This window comes from Poecilia mexicana, unplaced genomic scaffold, assembly GCF_051168715.1.
Source record: "Poecilia mexicana isolate PSO_F unplaced genomic scaffold, ASM5116871v1 scaffold_8, whole genome shotgun sequence".
Taxonomy (NCBI): domain Eukaryota; kingdom Metazoa; phylum Chordata; class Actinopteri; order Cyprinodontiformes; family Poeciliidae; genus Poecilia; species Poecilia mexicana.
The window spans coordinates 12,049,124-12,074,340 of NW_028263377.1; the positions used below are offsets into that span (position 1 = coordinate 12,049,124).

Sequence of the window (25,217 nt, forward strand, 5' to 3'; positions counted from 1 at the left end):
AAAAAAGTAGAATAAATGTATAAACACATATTTTTACATAAACTCCTGTTGAAGTTCTTGCTGTTAAATCCAATCGCATTATTGTGAGTCTTTAACACACTGATTTGTTTTTATTGTGTAATTTGAGTTTAAAACCATGAAAATACTTTGGCAACTGTGGAAATGCTGACAGATTTTTCAATCTTTATCAGTCTGCAAAATTTAAAGGCATCTAAGATGTAAAATTGGCTTAAAGTATAAAATTAGAATCAAATGAAATCAGAAATCATAACTTTTATTTTAATCAGAGCACTAAAAAAAATCATCAAATTTTACTTAAAAGGTTATTAAAAGCATTGAGCTTCCAGTAACAAAGAAAGTCTTAACTATGTACAAGTCAACAACAAATGGCATAAAAGTGGAACAGTCCGTGTTCAGTCAGTGTCTGCATCATCACTGATGATCCCATGCAGGTTGGCCCACTCTGAAATCTTTCTGCGTCCTTTGGGAGCGTCGTTTTCCTGGTCGCTGTCTGAATCAGAGTTCAGAGTCCGCTGGTAAGAGGAGGGAGGTTCCTTATGCACCTGCATGGCTGAGGTTCCTCTGCGTCTCGGCCGACCTGCTTGCAAGGAGTGTAGACATATCATCAGCTTATGCAGGACAAAAGTTATTATTAAACAGCATAAGAACAATATCGGATCAAGACAAGTAAAGCAACTATTCAGTTATTAAAATTGGTAGAAGATATAAAAAAAATATGTCCTTGACAAGTAGATTTATTATGCGTATATGAACAGAATAAAATCCAAACTTGTCAGATTTCAAAAGTCATTAGTAGCTGATCAATGTGTCTGGATTTAAAAAAACAACAACCATCTAACAGTAATATTATAGTATTTGTATTGTAGGCGCTTACTCATCTGTGACTTCAAGAACCAAAAAAAATAAATATTTACAACGTACCTTTGGTGGAGATGATGTTGTGGACGTCAAGTTCAGCCAACTCCTGAGCTTCCTCTCGCTTCAATCGAATTTTCTTACATTTCTCAATAGAGGGGTTACCTACACAAGAGGGGAATAGCCATTTTACTTTAAGGCAGAGTAATAATTTAGTGATTTGATTTAGAGAATTTAGTGATTTGAGAAGCAAACCACCCTTGATAAATGTTAAATTCCAATAACAGCAATTTAATCAAGTCTACACTGACGTTTGTTTTATTGACTAATGTCAAAAGATGAGGAAAAATAGAGAGGTCCTGGCAGCTGAATAATATCTCATCTCGTTAAGATTGTGTTTTCCAGCACCTGAAGATACTGAATGAGAGAATAACCTGAAAAGAGTCAGTCTGAGCTCGTCTGCTGATCCTTTGACAATTTAAAACAGTCTTTGTCCTTTCAAATGTTGGAGGCATTTTTCCTCCTCTCCCTCTTTTGAGGATAGATGCTGCAGTTCAAAGCAAATTACGATGCTTGATTGAGGCTGATGATGATTCTGCATTTTCAGTATAAACAGAGGTGTATATCTAGGTGTTTGATCATGATTTTGTACTCTCGGTTAAAAAGAGAGGCCCCAAGATTGAAGTCGGTGAAAAGACGAACACATCCCCACTGACCACGGAGCCCAAGGTCTTCTAGCTCCTTCTTTAGAACGGTCACTTTGGAGCGAGTGGAGCGGCAGTCGTCCAGTAGCTTCTTGTAATTCCTCCTCACGCCACAGAGGGCGATGTAGCGTTTGAGTCGCACGACTGCTTTGTCTTCATCCTGCAGGAACAAGAAGACAACTGAGGAGATGAAGACATGTTTTAACATTTTTTAAAAAAAATCACAACAATACTGCAGCACCTTCTTTAGTCATCTTACCATCATAAATAAAATAATGAAAAAAAAAAAGTCTGAAATCATGAACGCTCGGGTTGAGATTTCTTGCATCAGCGAAGAGCTCACCTTTGGGCCTCGGTTCTTCTCATCTGTCTTCTTTGTTTTCTTTTTCATCTTTACATTTTTATTTTTTTCTGGGTCGCTTTTCTTCTCTTCGTCCAAAGATGGCAGCGATGATGAATCCGAGTCTGAATCATTTTTCTTCTTCGCATTTTCTTCTACTTGGCACAAGGACAAGACATTCAACAGCATTAATCATACTATTGTGTAAATGGTTAAACATATTAAACTCATGTTGAACAGTTACCTTTTTCACTGGCAGAAGAATCACCCTTGATTTTTTCACTTTTCTCCGACTCACTGTCTGCATCACTTTCGCTCTCCTCGTCGCTCCTTGGTGTTTTTTTCCCTCCACTTGCATCGACGTGTCTCGTCTCTTTGCTCTCAGCAGCACTGACTTTCTTTTTCACCGTCTCCTCTGGACTCGGACTCTCGTTCCCATCCTCTTCTGACTCATTTATCTCTTCATCTGAAGACTCGTCGCTTTTGACACGCCGCTTAGCTTTTTTGCTTTTCTCCTGGTTTGATTCCTTTGCTGCTTCTTTACTTTTAGACTGAGATCTAATTTGTTCTTTGTTTTGACTTCCTGCTTCACGGTTCTGCGCATCTTCAGAATCTGTCATGAACGTCATAAAGGAAAAGAAAACAGTCTTGGTGACCTCTCCTCATGAACATCACATTTGCTGTATCCATATTGCTTAAGATCAGTAATTTCATGTTCTAGCAGGTTATTCTAATGCACTCTGACAGTTCAGTTTTGCTGTGACATATTCTTTCAGGCCACGAATAAAAACATAACTAAAAACGGACCGTTCGCTTAATTGTTGATGATGTACATTGACAAATCAGCAGTATGCTAATGACTTAAATGGGAGCTATTTAAACAAAAGACATAATTCATACCTGATGATGAGCCAGAGTGTTGTGATCGTGATTTCTTTGCTGTGGATTCGGTTTCATCTTCACTTTCCAACTCCTCTTTTTCTCTCTCTCTCTTCCTTTTCTTCTGTGGTTTTTTGGTTTCCGGCTCACTTTCACTCTCATCATTTTCCTAGAGTAAACAGAACTTGCTTACTGCAAAAACAGAAGTACAAATACTTCCTGCATGAACAATAAAAACACACTGCTAGCACGTTAGAAATACGACCAATGCAGGTGCAGTGTTCTGCATCAGGAAACATTTGTCTCCTTTTTTTTTCTTTTGCTTCACCAACTTGCAACAAAAAAAAATCATATTTTTGAAGCAAACAATTAAAGGCTTGACAACCCTTTTGTTTCAGATACCTGCATTTTCATGAGTTCTTCTTGCACAACTTGTTTCATACATTGTTTTGCTTCAGAGCTCAATGATTCACATCCTGCTTCAGCCAGGTATCGTTTTCTCAATATTCTTAAGGTCAGTGTGCTGAAAGAAAATAAACACTTTTGATGAGCAGGATGGAACAACTCACAGATGAATCTATGATTCCACTGAATGTCATGTTTAGAGGTATTCTACAAATGATGTGAGCATAGATTATTTTTTTTTAAATGCACACAAAAAGTAAAAACATTTTGTCAAACATTTTTGTAATATGTAAAGAAGATATCAAAATTTTAAATGTGCAAAAAAAAATTAAAAAAAATGTACGTACACAAATATTCATACTTCTTGCCAGGACACTCAGAAGTAAGCTACATCTGATTTTTACTTATCTTTAATTACGTACAATTTAAGGTTTCACAGCTGATAAATGCATATCAGAACAAAAACTAAGGAATAAAGTTACAGAAATTTGCTTCAGACCTCCAACACCGGGTTGTGTCAAAGCACAAATCTTGGGAAGGATTATAAACAAACAAACAAACAAACAAACAAACAAACAAACAAACAAACAAACAAATAAACATGTCTGCACCCTGAGCATCCCAAAACAAAAATCTGTCTGATTTGGAACCACCTGGACCCTCACTAGATCTTGACCAATCTGAGAATTAAGAGGAAAGCTTTCTTTCTTTCTTTCTTTCTTTCTTTCTTTCTAAGAACTGTCAAAACAACATACCTTAGAGGACAATAGAAATCAGTTACCACAATTATATGTCCCTAATATTTAGAATTTTTATGTCATGGCATTTTATAGTAGCAAAGATTAGCACGGAAATGTATCCTTTATTGTTCCACGGTGGGGAAAATCAGGTGTACTGGCAGCAAGTTAAATATTTAAATGCATATCCAAACAGCTATTTTTCAAGCAAACATTTTCTAGAAAAAAACAAAACAGAGAAAACATGTGGGTCTATTTCTGCAGTGACAACACTTTGGCACTAGAGGGGGCCGATTGATATGTACGGAATGAAATAAACCTTTCTCAAACGAGTAGTTAGATCAAACAACACTATAATCAGGACAGGTAGCTCAGCTTATTACTATTGAACCGTAAAAAATAAATTGAAAACACTGACACGCTGAGTCGCCAATTGACAGATCAGTCTTGTGGTTGAACTCTAAACCACTAAAAGAAGAAAGTGCAACTAGAGCGTCTAAATGACCAGTGAATATCTGTGTACGGCGTCAAAGTTAAGGCAAACATCTCCTTATCAAAAAGAAGCAACAGCAAGTAACAAACAGAACTCGTGGAGATGAATAATGACCACAAATAGCGGGTATTTTTTAATGTTAGTATTTTTCTTTATGATAATAAGGGTTAAACGTACCTAAGGTCTGGCTCATCAAGGAGTTGGCCTTTGATAAACCTCCGGATATCGATTTTCTCCTTCTTAGACACCATAATTAACAGCTACCCTGCTTGCTGGGTTTTTGGCGGCTGGTCTCTCGAACATAGGCGGAAGTGACGTTGAATCAACCGCGCCCCCTTTAAAAAAAATGGAGGTTTTGACGTTTGAGTCCCACACTCTATTCTCCATGCAGTTACAGGACACAAGACCCGCTTTTTCTGCCAACAGCATCAAAATATGACTGTATTTCGTAAAAGAGTAACATTTCTTGCTAGTTATCTCATAAAGTGAAACTCATAAATCAGATGGTGATATACTCCAAGCCTTTTTTTTCTTGTGAATTTGTTTTGGCTTTAAGATGATGAAGATCCCAAATGTTACGAAGATGGTTCTTCACAGAGTTCTGTATCCAAGTACAGAAAATCGAGTGGAAGGATCAACAGGGAGATTCTCAGCCTCGAGAGGATTGTCAAGTGAAATCCTTTCCAAAAGAGCCACTGCAAAGACAAATGCTAGACAACATTCTGGCTCACATTGGCAGTATGACTCTTCGATTAGGATGTTGACAAACAAGCTAATATTGAACCTAGTGGAGAGGTCCATCCTCACCTCTCTGGTACCTCCTAGCACTTCCTAAATTCTTGCAGGGGTGGATAAACAACAACAATAAAAAAACAAAACAAAAAAACCCCCAATACACTAAAGCTACGCTAAAGCTGGTCAACCACATTTAAGGTTTATATCCATTTAATATGTTAAAGAAAAAAAGAAAGTAAGCAGAAGATGGATTTGATAAGCAATTTATTTCAAACATTTCCAGGACGGAAGTTAAATTAGTGCATTTTCCAAGGTCATACATACATACCATTTGCATTCAATGTGTTTTTTCCTTCTCAATTTTTTTTGTAAGTGCTTAGGTTACCACCAGTGATGAATAGAAAAAAAAGAAAAGAAATTAGGAATAAAAGTACCTTAAACCCTCCTGAAATGACAGTCAAGACTAGTTTAACTTTTTACAGACTGCATTACCTATTAATTGAAGCAAAATCCTGTGATTTGGTGTAAGATGAAGCAAACACGAGTGAACATGGCTCAGAAAAACATACCGAGATAACAGTCACAGCTCTTTTCTTTTTTTTAAACACTGAACTAAAGCCAGAAGTTCAGGTTGCATTAATCTAGAGGAGCAATCTCAAAATCTGCCAAGCGCTTCAGAGTGCGCTCAATAAGAGCAGAATCAAAACTCTCTCAAGCATCAGGTAACAAAGATTGATTTCATTTACAAAATTTAAATACCAAACAATAAATTAAGTTTATAAATTAATAATAATAAAAAAAAGAAGAAGCTGGAAGCAGCATTTATAATAATTTAAACACAGAAAACGGAGCTGCTCAACAACTACAAACATGGCTTGTGTTTTTAATTCCAGTGTTAACATGTCGAGGCTCAACCTCACCGACTTCTGTCAGTCAGGCTCCGTGCAGCAGTACCATCGTCCTCCAACAGAGAAACCAGACGCATCGCATCCCGGATAAACGTTTCCTACGCATTAAAACACAGACAAAGCTGCCAGTTCAAACTATTTACACCCCAATAGATGGCAGGTGGTCTGCTCTACGAGAGAAATGGGTTTTGAGGCTCATGCAGGAAGGTTATGAACATTTGAAATATTATTCTACCAGTTTCAGTCACAGTTGACTTTGTACACTTTCTGTTGAAATATGCAAATTGATTTTGTTGTAAACATCACTAAACTCTCTCCTCACTTAAAAAAAAAAAAAATCAATCAACCGCCGGATCTCTGCAAGTGCTTAAAGACATTTCATGAAATAAGTAAAGACTTCACTATTGCTGTGAACAAAGAATGTTTCATTTTGCAAACATACAAAAGAAAAACAAAAAACACACACAATTCTTCCATGCCATATTTTCTGTCACAGTTAGTCCTTGTACACAGTTTGCTGGCCGTGTCCTCTCTCGTCATGCATTATGTGCCTCCTTACGTGGATCCTGCGTACCCGTCTGTCCCCTCCCGCTGCGCCCTCCTCCTCTGATTGGCCGGCTCCGAGCGATGAACCCGAGCCTCTAGAATCTAAAAGGTGCAACCCTCCTGGACCGGATCGGTTGTTCTCATAGATGAGGATGTTGAGCGTTTCTTCAAATATCCGCGCTTCGGGAAACTCAACCTAAAAACATGAATATGATTTATTTTATATGAATGCCCCCTTTTTCATTTCTGATATTTCCTCTTTTAAGTTACTCTTTTAAATAATGCTTTGTTCACTTTTACTTTGGGATGTCAAAGTTAAAGGGGGATAAATACAAAAGTGAACCATACTCAAGATTTTTTTGTATTAAAAAAAAAAGAAAATCCCTTTGAATCAAATACTTTGTCTTGAATAGTATCCAGTATAAGGATTTCATTACAAGAAATTCTTGTGCTGTGCAATTAATCAATGTTTGTACTTGGAACGTGACAAAATGTGAACATTTTGCAAGAACTGAACACATTTTTAACAACTTATTCTAGTGAATACGTCGTCTTCCAGAACATGCAACGACAGCTTTGGAACCTGTCACACAAAGCTTACTTTGGTCTGCTTCTTCTCCGTTGCGTACACAATGGAGGTGCAGCACACTTCTGCGATCTTGCGGCCTTCGCCGTAGAACGACCAGCAGCAGATCTCGTCGCCGAGCACGTCTTTCACAAACAGGACACGGTTGTTGAATCGGAGCACCAGTTTGTCAAAGAGCTCGATGTTCTTCAGCAGGTTGTCATCGGAGTTACTAGAGACAGGACAAAATGACAAGATGGAGAGTAATCAGAATAATCAGTAATGTAGATCTAGAAAAAAAAACATGTTCAGTAAGTGTTTTTACCTAGTATATGAGTATTTGTTATTTCCCCTGTTGTTTTGGAGCTTGACTACTGGCTGCAAGTAGAAAACAAGAATACATGAGGCAAAGTGTATCAGATTTCTGTAATGACTCAACAATATAAAAAAAACGATTAAGCTGAAAATTATTTTAACAAATGAATAATAAAGTGCAAGTAAGTATATTTCCTACAGGATTTCTGTTTGATCATTCTTCATTTAGACTTAAGTTACCTTTCTACATGTAGCGATCATCTTCTGCTCTTCTTTGGCTGATGTGATCATTGGGATGCGGCACACGCTTTCGAAAACATCTTGTTGTTTCTAAAAGTAAAAGACAAAAAAAATGTTTTTACATATGTAAGAAAAAGATGTGTAAATTTCTTCATTTATAATAATGTGCATGAGACATATCTATTACAATACAGAAAACAACAAAAACCTCAAGTCTTCACACTTAAAAAAACCTAAGTAAAAATTGATATGAAAAATAAAACCCATAACTTAAACTTACAATTCATCATTACATTTCTAATAAGAGGAGATAAAAGAATAAGATCTACGTAAATGTTAAAATAATAAAATAAAAGCTGCTTGTTTGTTATTAGAAAGTAAATAGCGATTACCTGTTACTAATTATTTCAGCATCTATTCCAGACTTCATATTTTGTTAAAAATAAAATTGCATTTAAATTGTGAGTCAGATTAATTGAAGCTAACTAAACTAGTTAGGGCAGATTAGATGAGCTCATTGACAAACTTGTTTAAAATTAATTTCAAGCTCATTTTAAAATCTCAATTTTTCACGTCAATAACGAAACATATAAAAATCTCAATTCTTCTAATTACCTGCATGGCATTGAGGCAGTGTTGGATTAGTCCTTGTACCCTGTAGAACTGGGCCTCCTTCAGGATCTCATCGAGTTCTCTGTGGTCTTCTGGAAGTGGTACCGAACCATCTCGCAGGAAGTTCAACACCAATCCAAAATGTCGACCGGACCTTTCCAAAACCACCCAACCTAAGGCAACAGGAACATTTCTCTCAGACAGTGATATGTCTCTGCAAACTGCAGAAAAATAAACAGATTCGCAAACAGGGAAAAGAATAGACTGTAATACAGTTCCAACATATTTTTTTTTCAGTGGATCAGGTCACATTGGACCAGCAAATAAGGACATTAGACAATATCATGCGCTGTTAGATGAGCAGCTGTCAGACACACATCTACTGACCTTCAGGGTCTATGGTAACATTTGTTGCGCCAGTGCAAATGCTTCGCAGAAGACTGTCTTCTTTGCTTAGCGTCTGGATGGTTGTATAATGCAGGGAGCCGCCAACATTTAACTTGACATATTTGCTCCCCATCAGACCCGGTGTTCTGTGCCCGTCTGTGCTGTGGCAGGCAGGCTGGGGAACAGCAGACCGGACGGAGTCGGCATCATGACCGCCGACTGAAGCCTCCGCAGACATGGGGCTGTGGGCTCGCTTCCCGACTGCAACACAGAAGGAGGCTAGCTTATTTCCTCCATCATAATCAACCACAAAAAACAAGGCGGGTGAGTGACAGTGAAGTTTGGATGATGACACTACTTTAGCTGTTTTCAGGATTTGAGTAAAGTAAAGGCTTATATATACTCTTCATCTGAATACCTTTTTATCTGTAATTGCGATTAATTCGTTGTTTTTTTTATTATTTGGAAAACAATTTTTAGTCTCGGTCTTTATTTTATGTGGAATATTAATCTCTTAGTTAAAATGTGCACCTTAGTTTCCAGCGTGAAAAATAAATACATTACAGAACCAACTGATGTCTAGATACGAATCAAATGTAAACATGCAATTAAATCTAGGCTATTTATGTTAGAACATACTCACCACGTCGAACATCCAAGGGTGCTAAAGAGTGAAAACTCTTTCTGTGCGTAGCGATATCAGGAAATTATTATCGGCTAGCATAAACAAGCTAATTAACACACAAGCATTTACACCGCAGCTAGTAGCACAATCATCATTCTTTTTTTTTTTTTACGGCAACCACCTTCCCAAATAAACAAGCTAACAGCGACTACTCTATTTACATTCACTTCATGCTAACAGATGTATTTTACTGAGTACCGCTTCATCTGTAGTGAACAGTCTAAATTAACTAATTAAAAACCAAAATTACTATGTCAACTGAGGCTCTCCCCATTGTTTCAGACGCTGATTATCAACGGATGCTAATGTGAGAAGCTAAATAGGTCACTCGGAAATGAAAAACAAGACAATCCTCTTCCGCTGCTTTCTGCAGTTCGAACGTGAATTACTGCCACCTGCTGGCTGGTCTTATTAATGTCAATCTCAGGTGCTGAGTCTGTTATGATTGTCTAACCTTTATTTATGTAAAATCAGAGGATAAAATACGTAGAACAAAGACTCATAATTACATCACATTTTGGAAAATGTTGCTCTGAAAGTATCTTGACATGAGGAAGGCAATTTGTGATTACGTGGTGAATTTTGGTTTTCCTGCCCCCATGTGGTTAAAATTGGAAACTGTAACATCATCATTTTTCATCGGATTAACTTTCATAGCACACAAGAAACTGCGTTGGCTCCTTTTTGACACCAAATATTATTTTTCAAGGATTTGTTATCAATTTTCCGGGACATACCCCGCCCTCCCTCAACCCCTAAAAAAAAAAACAACAACCAAAAAACTAATCAAACAAATAAAAAACACACTTTTCCTGGTTTCCAAATATGACGCAATAGAGATCCATGTACTATGGACAAGATGACATGTCATTCAAGTATTGCAGATATACTTTGATTTTTTTTCTTAAGTCAGAAAATATAAAACAATAGCTGCTTAACCTTGCACGTCTACATGGAACCAAAACAAAGTATGAGTTTTATGAGGTGTAACACAACTTGAAATAAATAATAAAGTTCTAATTATCATCTTGCCGCAGGATAACTATAGGGGTAAAAAAAAAAATAAAAATAAAAAAATAAATAAAAATAAATATTTACTGTTAGAAAACTAGAGTGATCTTATTCTCAGTACATCTTGGGTTTCCTAAATCTCAAAAACAATAAATAAATGCTATTGCTATCTATCCATGTTTTAGACGAATGTCAAGAAAAAGACCTGGGAAGAAATGCAACTAAGTATTTATTGTGAAATGAAACTGATTAAGTTTTCACCAACAGACACTCCAGGTAGGTCTGGCATAAAACAAAGTATAAATATCTCAAAAGTGTCTCATGTCCTCTATTATGTTTGGTGACTGACATTTGGTGCAGTGAACCCGGTTCTCTCCCAAAGAATCCTGTTAGGATGCATGAAACACCAAAACATGAAAAAGCTGATGCACTCGGGCGGAAAAACTAAAAATGGGCTGTTAGGTCTTTCAACAGGATAATGATGCCAAACATATCAGAATATACTGTTGCAATGTTTATCCAAGTCCTTTTATCCACATCTTTCCCAGGAGTGTCAGCCGTTAAGTATATAATAGAATATATGGAATAAATCCATAAATCATTTTAATGTTTCTTCCACAGTGTCAAAAAGACACTACTTTATTTACTTATTGTGTGTTCACATGTGAAGTAGGAGTCCCAGTTATGTCAAAAATGAAAACACACTTGCGCACTCGTTACACCATTCAACAAAGACTTTATTTTCAATTCTGCAAATGATTCACTGTCTTCAAAAGTGTATTTATATATGAAGCAAAGAAATGTCGCTGATGATCATAGAAGATTTAAGTCAACAAATCAACAGTCTCCAGGAATCCCTCATTTGGCCCAGTGAACGTCTAAAATTCACCGTTCAAACAATCGTTTATAAATAAATACGTAATGCGCATCACAGCAAGCGGCAAGATTTAAAGTTTCTCATCAACGTAGTGCATACAACATCAAATTTGATAACAATGATACCTGCCAGTAACTATAATGTTAATGTAAGAGATTGAGCAAAAGCAATATAATTTACAATCAGTGCATGCTCGAAGCGTAATGACATTCATGTCCTCACCTTTGCTTATACAGTATGTGGTGCGACAGATTGCAGATGACGGCAGGAACAGCAAAGAATAAAATAAACACTGCCTTTGTAAACACTAATCCAACAACGGATGAAACACTAAGAGACATTAAATTATTTAACATTATATTTTGGCACAGAACTTTCATTATGTGTATATAATGAAAATATATAACCTCCTGCCACCAAGTGTATATATTAAGTCAGATATTTACATTCAAATAGTGTGAATTTGTTACAACCTGTGAGAAAAAAACGAAGGAGAAGTTTATTGTTTTAAAAGAGTTTTTTTTTTCACTTTGCTGCAAAACTCTGAAACATAATAAGAGTTGCTTTAGAAAGTAAAAACAAATATTAAGCATTTTTTAATAGGACCATGAACATAACTTTTGATTGCTTCAACTGAAGTATTGCCATGCTCTCTAATGTTTTAGCTTTGTAACAAAATAATAACTGAAAACAAAAAGAATTCCCCCTTTTTTCATTTACATTTTTTTTTGCCTACAATTTTTTTTTTAGAAGTCAATTTCTTATCCTTCATAAGGCACCAGTCCTAATAACACAGAAAGTGACACTATTACCCGGGTCTCACTTTTGGCAGATGAAACACAATCAATATAAAGTAGTTACAAACTGCGATGGTAAAAAAACAAACAAAAACAAAACAAAACACAAGAATAAAGAAAAAGCAAGTAATATAGGGGGAGTGAGGCCTTTTCATACAAAAAGACTTTGTCTTCTTCAAGAATTTAATGCTTCGGTGATTTTATTTCTCACCCAGAAACGCTCTTCTTCAAATGGAGACTTCATACTCCCGCGTGTCCTGTGATCACATTAGAAACAAACTGATTACGTTAAGCTTTGAAACTGGGAACATTTAGAGACTGAGAGCGAAATGAACAAATTTCATTGAGTGATGGCTCCTTTACTTACTCCCGCTTCGTAGAGAGGGTTGTTGAAATCCGACTCGACGGTAATGGGACTGTAGGAGTGTGTGTGAGAGAGAGATTTCCAGAAGAGAGGCTTCCATTCTAGTCTGCAAATGCTACAAGAGACAAATGCGCTGAGTGAAAAAACTGAGGCACAGAACTAAAAAACGCAGTATTAAATCTAAGAATACTCCAGAATGGAAATCCAAAACTATGAAAACTCTATGGATAACAGTATTATAAAATTATATAAACATGTTATATATATATATAGCCTACATATAGTGACCTGCTTTTATGTTGAACTGAAAAGCAACAACTGCTGCCAAAATGAAATAACTGATATTGATTTATTTATCTCTAACATGTATTTATTATTTTGAATTTGATACCTTAACCCTTTCATGTATGAATTATAATCCTTTGTGTCAGGATTTTTTTCCAGTTCTTTTTTTTCTTCTATTTTCTTAAGGCATAAAAAAGGTAAAAAAAAAGGTTTGTAAAAATTTTTTTTATTTTAATTTTATTTTTTTTTAGGTGATCAATCATAATTTTCTCCAAATACAAAGTTGCTATTTGAAAAATACATCAGTAGTATTGTTCTTTAGGAGTTATTTCAGGTAACAATATGTTTTTTACTTGTAAGAGTCGTCTATAGTAGAAGGAGGGACCGGGTCGCTTTTTTGTCTGTCGGCCATATTGGATTTAACAAAAATAATTTCTTGCATTTGCAGCTGATGGCCAGTAGTTGATAGTGTATTTTATGATGCATTAGTGTCCACTTCAGTGCATTTATAACACAAAAATCCACAAGAAGCACAAGCAAATGGCTTTTAGACAGCTGTCCAGTGTAGTGACCACTACGCATGAAAGGGTTAATTTCTGCTCTGCTTTAATAACATGGCCTATTAACCTTTAACTTTAATTAACAGCATAACTTACTTTGTATAGTACATGTAAATGCCTCCAATCAGGAGGATGACCAGAATGATGGGCAGAATAATCGCCAAGGCGATGTTTTCACTCAGGATCTGACGGGACGGCTCGAAAGACTGGGACACTGCAAAACAGTCAAACGTCAATTGTGATGATTTTCTGTCTTCCTTAATGCAAAGTGTCCTTCACTTTGTGATAAAAATACGCCTAAAGCAGCACATTTAGATCCCACAGACAGCAGCTCTTAATGATGTAGGAATTGATTTAAAATATGCTTGAGATGAGAAATCACCTTCTGACTTGTGGTCGTCCAAAAGCTCCTCGTATGCCACTGAGAACAGTAAAACAAGATCTCATCAGTTTGCTTTCATTCAGGTGTGTTTCATGCCTAAAGCAGTGACATGCAAGAGTAAATTACATTTATAACCAAACACACCAGGAAGTCAAAAATCTTGTTTCTAATATTAAAACTACTCATGACCCAAACTGAGTATGCTGTTTTTTTTTATCTATTATTTGATCCAGATCAGTGATAGGTGGTAGTTTACAAAATGGGAGATATGGCTCACCACCCATGATGCCATTGAAACAATAATGAAATCTATCAGTTGTTTCCTGAACGACATTTATACTGATTTCCTGGAAGGCTATCTATGGAAGAAAATATAGCCATTCCCCAGACATTGGTGTTGGTTCGTAGCGTTTATTCTGAAGATATTAAGCACCTACCTTGGTCAAGCTTGAACAAAAGTCATTTATAGAAAACAGAAATTCTTTAAAACAAAGGTCAGTATTGTTTTTGTTTGACTTTCCATGTAAAATAGAGATTTTAAGTGTTTTTTCCAAAGTGCCACATATCCTTATCCTGGAACCTGAGATTCTTTAAAACAAAGTAGCAGATTCATGGAGCCTGTTTATCAAGTCAAGTCAAGTTTATCTGTATAGCACACTTGTGCAACACGTGTTTTACATGATAACATCTGTGAAAAGAAGAAAAAAAAAGGCCTTTTTTTTTTTTAGAAAAGAAGAACTAGATGTAGAAGGTGTGTGGCAGGAAAAGACGCAAGCAGCAAAAAGAAATACAACTTTTACCTTTGCAAAAGGGTGGCGGGCTGTTCCACTGAGATGGGTGTCCAGGAACACATGTGATAATGACCTCTCCAATGAGTTCATAGCCCTCATAGCAGAAGAAGCGCAGAGTTTCCCCGGCTTGGTAGCTGTGTTTGTATAAAGTTTGGTAGCCGTTGTCAGGGACTCCAGGGTTTGGGCATGGGTCATATTTCACTGCATATAACATACAAAAAGACTCTTACTGTCAGACTGGCATCAGCAGCCATCATGAAAGACAAGCAATGTTGGGGAAGAGACAAAAAGAGACCTTACAGACACACTTCGGGCTGCGATCGCTCCATTTAGGGGTACCAGTGTCACGGCCGTAGCAGGAGATTTGACTAGGCCCTTCGAGTTGATAACCCTGATTACAAGAGAAGCGCACGACTGTCCCCAAAGCAAACCCGGCTTCGGGACGCACAGAGCGCGCCCCGTTCACCACCTCTCCTGGATCAGGACACTGTTGCACTGTGAGGGGTAAAGTCAGACACAAGTAACAAAACTATCGAAAAATATTTTTTAAAAATCTGCTCAAGAAACCTTAGGAGGTGTAGCATCCTATTCTCAGTCACGTCTGGTTACACAGCATGTTTTTTCAAAGTGAAAAAAAAAACAAATTTCTATTATCCTATTACCTTTAACACATGTGGGTGGGGCGCTGCTCCAGGACAGGTCCCATTGGCAGGTGATGATGTCTGAGCCGCTGATGTCATAACCTGGCTGGCACTGATAGGTCAGGACGCTGCCTCTCACAGGAGAAGAGTGGGATGAGCTGATCCAGCCAAACTCGATTTGAGGAAGAGTGGGGCATGTGTCGTTCGGTTCAACTTCTGCAGAGAGAGAGACAGAGAGAGAGAGAGAGAGAGAGAGAGAGAGACAGAAAGAGAGAGAGAGAGAGAGAGAGAGAAAGAGAGAAAGAGAGAGAGAGAGAGAGAGAGAGAGAGAGAGAGAGAGAGAGAGACTCAGTGTAAGAAAATATTTTTTTTTTTACTGATCAGTAAAACAAATCTAAACAAGCCTCATATGGTAAAGCAAATTGGATTTCCAGTTCACTCACCACGATAATGAATAAGAAATCCCTGGCTGAGGATGAAGCTGGAATCATCAGGGTCGCTCTGGAACTGAATGGTGACCTCTGACCCCCCAGACACAATCTGGAAGCGCTCTTTAGAGCCCATGTACTGGCCGATCACGTGAGACATGACGTCATGTCCATCAAACACCGTCAGCACATCAGTGTGACGAATATTCAAGCTGAAAGAAAGAAATTCAGAAAGGGTTTTTCTTTTTAAGTCGAATAATCCACCCACTTTCTGCTTTGTTTTATGGCTTAGAGGAACATGAAGAAAGGAAATGGCACTACAGGTAATTGGTTTTTATAAAACAAACTCATGAAGTTATTTATCTATGTCTTTCATTAATAATTACTAAATAAAAACTATGATATGGATTTGGTTTTGGAAATGAAACAGTTTTTCTTTTGTGCAGTTGTTCACCAGTAAACCTCATTTTCCTCCTTTTGGGGCATCATAAATATGCTGATGTTAACATGTTTTTACAAGTTTGTACATTATGCTTCATTACCACATATTCATAATATTTCACAATTTTTGAATAGCTAGCCACTTGCAACAAATAGGTTATTATTTTCAATGTAGCCTTTCAAATTAATTTACTACAAATTAACACAATGGGCTGCGATTGCCCGTTTTGTTGAAAAAATGAAATATACCATTTAGTAATTATTAGGAAATCTAAATAAAAATATATTTATGCTTTAAGTAATGGCTTTTTTTTCCACAATTTGGGACTCTAAAATGGGACATAGGAAAAATAAATGTATTAAAAAGTCAAATTTGCAGATTCATGCAGTTTTACAAATTTCTAAAAAAAATTAAAAATTAAGATTTTTGCCACAGTTGTCAATTCTTTTGCTGAAAGCAAGATTTGTATTTACATTTTTATTAAACAGACGCAAAATCTGAATAATTACTGAATAATATTCAATTAACTTTTCCCCCTATAATGTTTGTTAGCATACTCACATCTGGACCTCCAGTTCAATTCGCTTCTCCTCATTGCCATGGATCTGCCAAATACAGTCAAGGCCCTTGGAGTAACTCTGGGGCCAGTCAGGGGACAGAATGGTACCAGAAGGCTCGGTCAGCTCTCCTCCACACAAAGCTTAAAGAACAGAGCAGACAGCAGCATTAGGTAAGAATTTGGACAGATAAACATGGAATCAGTAAATTACAGATTACAAAACAACGTTTGAATGAATCGAACGTGATTAATGGGAGAACATATGGAGCCATTAGTGAATGGGCTTTTGGCCTCGTGATCAATGGAAGAAAAATGAAGAGCACATTAATCTTGTACCTAAAAATAAGTTTTATTCGTTGCGATTTTTTTCTACTTATAGTTTAAGAGGCAGAAAAAAAACCATGCTGAACTGTGGAAAATGGAGTCTGGAAAAATGTGCACATCACTTGTCCATCCCTTGAATCAGGCTTTAGCCTTTCTACGGCAGAATAATAACTACTCCAGGGTTTAGAGCTTAGTAAGCAAATATATGTCCACTGAAAATGCTCTGAGAGCTTACCAAAATATTTGTAAAACTAATTTAAGATATTAAGAAGAAGCCTAAATGTGAGACCAAAATCTGAAGGATGAAAAATAAATATTTCAGAGACATAGGGAGTGTAAGTTAAAACAGCTAACAAGTGCAGAGCACTCTGTAAGTAAAAAGGTATTACTAATCATAGGTACTGCTAGCAGTTTCCTCTCTGTACCCTTTCTGCTACTGCATGGATTCTCAAGGATTCAGCTTATTAGCATCTAATCATTTATCTTGCAAAGGCCCTGCAGACCTGCAGCTAAATATTTTTTTTTTTCTGGAATTAAAAATTGAAGACGGTATTTAGCTTTTAGTGCTTAGCTAAGGTTCTGAGTCATACGTTTCATGCTGCTCTACGTTTTCACACCACGCCATCACTGTGGATCCAACATCCTGCAGCTTCAGGCACCCATCTTATCAAGATGCAGTGAGAACACCCAGAAATAGACATGCTGAAAACATCATGTGCTTCAAATAAATACAGATTGCTGTTTTAGCTACCCTAGGTATGTGGAAAATTAAAACATAGGATTTATAAAAGAAAATTTGACTTCCCAACTGTCTTTTTGTTGCACAACCACAGCTCATGGATTAAACTTACCCCTGCATACGGGCTCACTGTCGTTCCAATGGGGATTGCTGGGGTCAACGCACTCGATGGTTCCTGAGCCCTGCTCCATGACGAAGCCTGGAGAGCAGCTGAAGGTGACAATGGTGCCCAGTTGATATGAGATGTCACTGCTGCTGAAGTTTCCATGAGGCATGTAGGGTTCCCAACAATGCTCATCGTCGAAAGCTTCAGACACACAGAGAAAAAGATCATTCCTAGCTCTCCTTTGTGTGGCGGAATCTGGAAAAAGAAATGAGGTAAAAGAAGTAGGCTTAGCATCTGAAGACCCCGCTCACCCTCATATCTGAGTGCCAGCAGCAGAGGGATGGAGGAAGAATCAGCTATCAGCTCCAGGTACAGCGTGGAGCCCTCGCTCAGCAGCCCGCGCTCTGGGACGTCATCGAGGTCAGAGTCGAAGAGCAGATGGGACAGGGAGCTGTTCCCACTGCGGACAAGTAACCTGGAACAGGACGAGACATAAACGAGCAAAAATACTATGACTGTTGTCTCAGTAAGGACCGCAGTTAGAAAGCAAAAGGAAAAGTGATTATCTGGTAAAACATGCTGGCCTCTGAACCATTGTTGCTCCTTTGACTTTTTTTTTTTTTTGTGAAAGAATACCCAAATATTTTTACTTAATGGTCTTGATGGTACATTTTGTGGCCATTAAAAATCAATACTGGGGATTGGTAGTGCAAAGTAAAATTTTTTGGGCTTACAAGCAACCATTGAACAGTAGAATTATTAGCATTGGTATGCAGGGTTTCCCCCAGTGTATTATAAGCCTGGTGGGTTACCAGGCTTTACCTGCTCTCCCACCAGGGTAAGCGTAGTTTATCTTAAATAGGGTTTTTCTATACACAAGTAAAAGTGATAGCAAAGGTGGATTAAGCTAGGTGTATAGTTGATACACTGAGCTGGGCGTAAGAGCACATGTACCATTCGTATCATCCCTGCATCTGCCTGTTGGCCTCATGTTTTTTCTCATATTATTTCTAGGATATGATGTTTGCTCATGCACCTCCACATTTTTGTAGAGGTCTCCATCATATCATGTAAGTCTCCATCATATTTCACCCGAAGCTGAGCAGACGTAATTTCAGCACTTTCGTATTCGCGCATACCTTTCATACAACAGAGCAGACCTGCTTGGGGAAAACCCCTCCTGCTTCAGGATACCTCACGTGATTAAACTAACATTTAAATCATGACGGTTCATAACTATGAAGCTACAAGGACTTTCCTCTAACAATAAGTACAAACGGAAATCTTTGAGATTATTATTCTGTGCAGGAAGCCCTTGGGGCGAGGAATCATACTAGCCTGGCGACCACAAGCATCAACTCTGCCCAGGCCCGACTCCACAACAGCTCAAGCTACAGGGGCCACTATCAAAGCAAAAACCTAAATACCCTGAGAAGAGCGGTCGTAGGAAAGACTCTCTGTAGCAATAAAAATTTATTTTTCCCCTCATCCATTTTTCACTCTGCAATTATTACTTCAGATAAGCAAGAGTATTGATATGGCATCTCAAACTCCAAGCTTACCTGTCATCATCTTCATCTAGAGCGATCCTCTCAAAGTGCAGGTGCAGCCTGTGTCCCTCCTTGGCTTCTATCAGCCAGTGGCAGCTCAGATTATTTCCATTACTGTGGTTGCTGACAGGCGGAGGAGGTGGTGACAGTATCCGTCCCACAGTTGCATTACGAACCCATCCTCCACAAGACACAACTGGTGAAAAAAATGTTAAGTAGTATTTTCTACAAACCGTAAATCGGCCACCGCCTGTGTCATTATCACGGATTTTAATCGTCGTACGCACCAACACATTGAGGCTCATGAGTGCTCCAGTGGGGCTGCGTCGTGTTGACACATGTTGCCACCTCATGACCGCGGATCTGGAAACCTGGATCGCAGTGGAAGTGCGCCTGACCTCCAGGATGGATGTCTGTCACCGTCACTCCACCGCCCTCGGGCGAAGTGGGGAAAGGGCAGGAAAGCAGGAAGGCTGGCAAGAAATAGGTAGAATAAAAATGAATGCGGAAGATGTAAAAATAGTTTAAAACTACATCGGAACATCTCCTAATGATTCAATCTTCTGAAAATGTGAAAATATGATGTCTTTTGTCATAGTATTTAAATATCCACTCAACCTTTATGTGGACATTCTCAACTAATCTGCAAGGTACTGATCATAACAATGTAAGACAGGCTATCTACTACATGTCTTTCTTTATCTTTGTCGAGCTTCATTATCGTTCCTAATCACGAGATTTGCATGGAGTATAAATTCACCACTGAACCTGCTACCTGGTATGTCACAAGTTTTTAGCTGAACTGTAAAAGTGTTGATCTCAGTTTTTCTTTTAAAGAGCCTAATGGTGAGATGAAACAGACAGAAGTGATTCTACCTTGATAGTGGAGGCTGAATGTGCCATGGTTGGACTGCCGGAGACTGCGGTAGTGAATGGAAACCTGATTGGTGGTACTGCGGATCACCTGGCCCTCTTTCATCAGCGTCTCATTGGCTAAGAGCTCCGGCCCCACACCGCTGTGACCCATAATCACCAGAGATTCTTCCTTTGAAAGGTTTGTCTTCCTCACCTGGAGGACGAAACAAGAAGATTTACACATCCTAAGCTAAATAAATAATAACTCAGAAACTCAGTTATTGATGCATTAATCCTACTGTGTTGATTTTCACCTTTGGTTATGAAATTGGACAGTTTTGAAACCTGCTATTCATATTGTAGTCTAAACAGAATGATATAGTCTTTCTTTAATCTGTTCCATGTTGATTTATGTTTTATGTTGCAATCTTTGCTAAGTTGTGCTCTGAAAATTAGAATATCCGATTATATTTAGTTTCTGTAAACTAAATATCAAATCAAATATGTCTTTAAAAAAATTAACTTTGTAATTAACGCCTTGAAATTGGGCCTCTGTCGCTTTAAAAACTCCCTCTCTTTCTGAAACTCCGCCTCCAGAAAGTCATCACAACATTGCTCCTCTATTAACCCTTCAAGAACGTATTTACCAGCGTTTCCCTGAGAAGTAACTCGACTAATGACCCCTGCAGTTCCACCAGGTGTTTGCTAATTGCTGCTGGCTAGTCTGAAGGAGCAGAGTGGGGGAGTTGAAGGACTAGCACATTGTGAGGAGGAGCTTCGTCTTGAAGGTGGTGCTAGGTCCACAAAGTCATTTTGCACACCTGAATGGTTGCCAATGGAGATTAAAGGATTTCAACCGTGCATGAAGGAACACTCTAAGTATGTTTTGATGATGGAATAAGATTATAACATGATGTAAGGCTAATTTTACATAATACTTCCCCTTAACAACGGCCTTATCTTATTTATCAGTCTATTTAGTTAAAAACGATGATCATGTGATCGGTTTCTTTGAAACTGACATGATTTTTGTTAATCAGTTTTTAATGTCTTAAGACACTTTGTGTTGCTCTTGTGTTCATGAAAAGTGTTCTTCAGAAAAACGTTTGAGACGATTAACTGGCAATATGAATTATTTTGTCTATATATTCTGTTAAAAGTGAACATAAAACAAATCGATAAATTGCTTTGCAGCAAAAAAACGTTCATAAATTTGAAGGGCCGTGAGGCTTTTCAGTTCACACAACCTGAATTTCCACACCGTAGCCTGGATACACAGTAATGCTGTAGGTGCATTCCAGAGTAGAAAATGAGGACGATGATCCAGGATCAGGAGACTCAACAAAATCCTCCATTGCTGACATCGTGGCATTGCACTGCACTGTAGAAACAGAGAGGTAACAGAAAAGGAATTAGAAATGAGTCAAAATGTGTATTATGATAAAAAAAACAGCATATCCTGGCAAGCTTTACTAAAAACTGGCTGCTTTTACTAATTTTGTCTATCAAGAGCTCTGAAAAAGTTTTAATTTAGTAAGAACTGAGTCCAACGTGTCTCTTTCAAGCAATGCTCTCATTGTTAGGCCAGCTTTCGCTTTATCCCCACTCGTCCATATTGGTTTTAGTTGTTCTTCACCGTTTGCAGATTCATGCGGGGTGACTGCAAATCAATCAACGCTTTGTTGCAGACTCAAATTTAGTATGCCCCACGGCACAATCGAGCCGCGGCAAGAACATTTTCAAGACAGCTGAAGCGTTACTTTAAGGCACAACTCTTGCTGGTGAGCAAACATGCTTGAGATATCTCCTGCAGACGACATGAGATCAGCAAACCACAATGACCACTGACGGCAAAATGAAACACTTGAGGGACCCAGGTGACGCTCCCCCTGTCTTTTTATCTCAAGCACGCTCACACCTCAGAGATCATCTGTCTCACATGACATTTCTCTCCCCGGCTCTCAATCACAAACTATGAGAGCTGCGCAGGCACCGAAGGCCAATAGAAATGCTGCACTGGTGCGTCTCAAATTGTTTTTCTGACACTCATTAGCACTGGATCGTCTCCATCACCCCATGCCGGTCGCAAGGCAGAGTATTGACTGACAGACCACAGGCAGGCAAGGATAGTCCCACTATTAATATTTATATGTTCATCAAATAATAATGTTATGTGCTCCATATCTGGTACTGACTTTACTCTATGCATCAGGGTAAAAATTATGGAATAAATAAAACATATCTAACTCATTATCAGTTTCTATTCTTGCTCTGGGCTGCATCAAATTTCAAAGCTGGAAAGCAACTTGTCATCTTCAAACTCAAAATGTGAAAAAAATTCATACTCCTTGAATTTTTTCCATATTTTGTCACGTTTGTGAGATTCACAGACCCAGGGTAAAGTCTAATTATCGAGCGAAAAAAACTACAACATTTCTTCTTGGATCGATCACTGTATTTTATTCAGCGCTGTCAGAGTGAAGGGGGTTGAATGCAAATGGGTGCAGAGCTTTTCAGATTTCTATTTTAAAACATTTTGAAAAAAGTTCTCCCACATGTCCACTAATCTGGTTGGTCCTTCCCTTAAAATCTCAAAATATTAATTGAAGTTTGTGGTATGGATAGTTTGGTAGGTGATTGTAAATTCATTTGTGCACAGTTTTAGAGCACAAATATGAAAAAAAAGTGTGTTTATGATTTTGGACTGGATTTTTAACCTAACTTAACCTAAGCATCTTCTTAGGTTAAGAAAAAAAAAATAGCAAACTTATACTTGGCTCCAAACATACTATGCAGTTGGTTTAGTTGGTTTAGATAATGCCAATGCAGACATTAAGAAAACTAAAAGCAAATGTTCTGGCACTGCAATGCCAGCGAGGAAACATAAAAGAAGCCATGTAACAGTTTGGAAAAGTAGTCAAAGGAAAGGACCTTATTCATTGAAACATGTCCTGTGTTCTGAGAAAACTTGGCCATAATAATCACCAGGAAGCTTGCAACCCTGAGAACAAAGCACTAACTGTGACGTATGGGAGTGACAGCATAGTGTTAGGTATTTTACTGCAGAAGGGACTTTTGCACTTCACAATATAGATAACAACATGAGGACAGAAGATTATGTGGAAATAGTGAAACAACATCTTAAGACATCAGCCAGGACTTTAGAGTTTGGATATAAATGGGCAAAGACCTTAAGTATACCAACTAATTCATTATAAAGCGGCTTACAAATTCAATGTTTTGAAATGGCAAAAACCTGGCAAAAACTATCCTGGCAGTTCAATTATATTTGCTATCATCATCAGAATAAAACAGGAAGATATTGTTAAAAAAAAAAATCATGCTTTTCAAGGCGACAACAAGTGAGGGTAAACTTGTACCTGGCATGTGCATTGTGGTTATGGTGGTGGTGGTAATCAGCGTGGTGGTGGTCTCTTCTTCCAAGGGGAACGAAGACATAGGACTCCTCGATCCGGTTTTGCCCGCGGCAGAAGAGGAGCCTAAAGCGGTGGTGAGGAGCCCTGGTGATATGGCTGTTGCTGTAGACTCGGCCATCCCAAGCCCAGGCACCGCCTGTGTCGGATTGGTGGTGGTACCTGCAAAGTTAACGGCTTCAGTTTAATGCAATTTCCCATGCGTGAGGGCCCTTCTTGGAATAAAGTACGTGCGGAACTAACAAGCAAAGTGTTTTCTGTTTTTTGTATACCTGATCCTCCAGAAACCTGTCCCAGGTACTCTTTACTTTGCAGAGCAGCGTGTATCAGCTCACCTGGTGGGTAGGAGTCTGGAGCTGACGTCGGTGAAGTATCAGACTCCGGAGTCATAAAGGTCATACCTGAAACGATCAACACTGGTTACTGCATTTGTTATTTGCAATGCAAAAAAACACAGTGCCTTCCAAAATTGTGTATATGTCTTTAATTATTCACACTGTGTGTCATTTGCTTGCATTTTATTATTTAGCGCATGTTGTGGTGATGTGAATTTCCCCTCAGCAGAATAACTGCAGTCTAGAATAAGTCAAAAGTCTAAAAAAGTGGAGTCGTTGCCTTTAGATTTTAAATGGAGAAAAAACAACAAGCATCAGACTGATGCAGCAAAAATGAAAAAACAAAAAAAACAAAAACGTGCATGCACTGGAGAACACAAACAAAATTACCTGAAACCATGTGCATCATGGTGACAGAGAACATCACAGCGAGGTGTGCGAACCCCATGTTTCGAAATGACCTGAGAAGGTTAAAGGAAGCAGAATCCAAAGGAAGCGTTTTGTACTTTTGCACATTTCTCTGCCTTATTAATAGCTCATAGTAGCAACAAGAGGCAAAGGAATCACACAGTGGTAATGAATAGGCCAACAATGTATTAGTCACCGCAAATCTGACTGATATGTTTACATAGAACAGGCCATAATAGACTGAAATCGGATCATGTCGACATGATGCTGTAAAAGGCTCCCCTAAAGCAATTTATGCGTGGAATGAAACGTGACGTTAGAAGTCAGTATGCAAAGCATTGCCACCGACGTCGTAAATTTATAACACAGAAACACACTCGGTTTTAAGGTGTAAATATTCAGGCTTTCCCTCCTCTGCAATTTCCCATCTAAATCTGCAACAACGCGCCGAAAAATGCGCTATTCCAAAATCCAGCTAGCGAGCCCATATCGTCTCCGAAGGTTCCCCTTGAATTTCATTGTTTCCAACCTGTTAGTTGTATCAAAAATGCTCCTCCGCTGCTCTTCGAGGCGTTTCCTCTGTCAAAGATACCAGCCAGGTGTGTGACATAAATGGTGGGGCTTATTCGAGGGAGAATCACCCGGCCCTCTTTGTGCGGAGGACGATTTTTTTAAACATCAGTCATCACCGCTGTTGTTTCCGCAGCAACAATAAAAAGGTGCCAACTGCTTACCTGTATTCCAGGATGCTTCCACTGCCCTTTTTCCTCTTTCTTTTCTTTACTTTTTTAAAATTCTAGTATCTCAGTTGGTTTTGCGTTGCTTAAGGCCGTAAACACTGCTGTGTTTGTACTGGTGAGATTGCCTCTAGCTGGTTACCGTGTGCTTGACGCATTCGGCTA

At 38.3% G+C, this 25,217-nt stretch overlaps 3 protein-coding genes across 6 annotated transcripts; all 3 read right to left on the reverse strand.

Moving 5' to 3' along the window:
- Window positions 1–258: 258 nt before the first annotated feature.
- Window positions 259–4,756, reverse strand: hirip3 (HIRA interacting protein 3). 4 transcript variants are annotated; one of them, XM_088008265.1, is made up of 8 exons: window positions 4,612–4,756; window positions 3,202–3,322; window positions 2,821–2,968; window positions 2,165–2,533; window positions 1,924–2,075; window positions 1,593–1,740; window positions 943–1,041; window positions 259–598 (listed from the first exon to the last, which is right to left on the reverse strand). In XM_088008265.1, the coding sequence occupies exons 1-8, from the start codon at window positions 4,683–4,685 to the stop codon at window positions 414–416; spliced, it is 1,296 nt and encodes a 431-aa protein (XP_087864391.1). In that variant the 5' UTR covers window positions 4,686–4,756; the 3' UTR covers window positions 259–413. The 4 variants fall into 4 exon arrangements, with proteins under 4 accessions (XP_087864391.1, XP_014864670.2, XP_014864671.2 ...); XM_015009184.2 differs by having other exon boundaries at window positions 259–601; XM_015009185.2 differs by having other exon boundaries at window positions 1,924–2,078.
- Window positions 4,757–5,416: 660 nt separating this feature from the next.
- Window positions 5,417–9,809, reverse strand: kctd13 (potassium channel tetramerization domain containing 13). The gene is made up of 7 exons (XM_015009174.2): window positions 9,386–9,809; window positions 8,743–9,003; window positions 8,359–8,528; window positions 7,744–7,833; window positions 7,514–7,566; window positions 7,225–7,420; window positions 5,417–6,819 (listed from the first exon to the last, which is right to left on the reverse strand). Exons 2-7 carry the CDS (start codon window positions 8,978–8,980, stop codon window positions 6,574–6,576), a joined length of 993 nt encoding a protein of 330 aa, XP_014864660.1. The 5' UTR covers window positions 8,981–9,003; window positions 9,386–9,809; the 3' UTR covers window positions 5,417–6,573.
- A 1,344-nt stretch (window positions 9,810–11,153) lies between these two features.
- On the reverse strand, window positions 11,154–24,587 carry sez6l2 (seizure related 6 homolog (mouse)-like 2). Its single transcript, XM_088008266.1, has 17 exons — window positions 24,298–24,587; window positions 23,845–23,973; window positions 23,519–23,749; window positions 21,386–21,519; window positions 20,160–20,352; window positions 19,571–19,756; window positions 19,296–19,479; window positions 18,045–18,208; window positions 17,740–17,934; window positions 16,567–16,705; window positions 15,579–15,775; window positions 15,157–15,351; window positions 14,795–14,989; window positions 14,504–14,695; window positions 13,704–13,742; window positions 13,418–13,535; window positions 11,154–12,591 (listed from the first exon to the last, which is right to left on the reverse strand). The coding sequence occupies exons 1-17, from the start codon at window positions 24,353–24,355 to the stop codon at window positions 12,453–12,455; spliced, it is 2,688 nt and encodes an 895-aa protein (XP_087864392.1). The 5' UTR covers window positions 24,356–24,587; the 3' UTR covers window positions 11,154–12,452.
- Between the last annotated feature and the right edge of the window lie 630 nt (window positions 24,588–25,217).

Coding starts and splice junctions, on each gene's coding strand:
- kctd13 (XM_015009174.2), bottom strand. CDS start 8,980: ATGTCTGCGGAGGCTTCAGTCGGCGGTCATGATGCCGACTCCGTCCGG. Junction 8,529..8,742: donor TGTTACCATAGACCCTGAAG/GTCAGTAGATGT, acceptor CTGTTGCCTTAG/GTTGGGTGGTTTTGGAAAGG. Junction 7,421..7,513: donor AACAAATACTCATATACTAG/GTAAAAACACTT, acceptor TCCTGTCTCTAG/TAACTCCGATGACAACCTGC.
- hirip3 (XM_015009183.2), bottom strand. CDS start 4,685: ATGGTGTCTAAGAAGGAGAAAATCGATATCCGGAGGTTTATCAAAGGC. Junction 2,534..2,820: donor ACACTCTGGCTCATCATCAG/GTATGAATTATG, acceptor CGTTCATGACAG/ATTCTGAAGATGCGCAGAAC. Junction 602..942: donor CAACATCATCTCCACCAAAG/GTACGTTGTAAA, acceptor ACTCCTTGCAAG/CAGGTCGGCCGAGACGCAGA.
- sez6l2 (XM_088008266.1), bottom strand. CDS start 24,355: ATGGGGTTCGCACACCTCGCTGTGATGTTCTCTGTCACCATGATGCAC. Junction 17,935..18,044: donor GCTGGCACTCAGATATGAGG/GTGAGCGGGGTC, acceptor GTGTGTCTGAAG/CTTTCGACGATGAGCATTGT. Junction 15,776..16,566: donor ATTGAACTGGAGGTCCAGAT/GTGAGTATGCTA, acceptor TCTTTCTTTCAG/CTTGAATATTCGTCACACTG.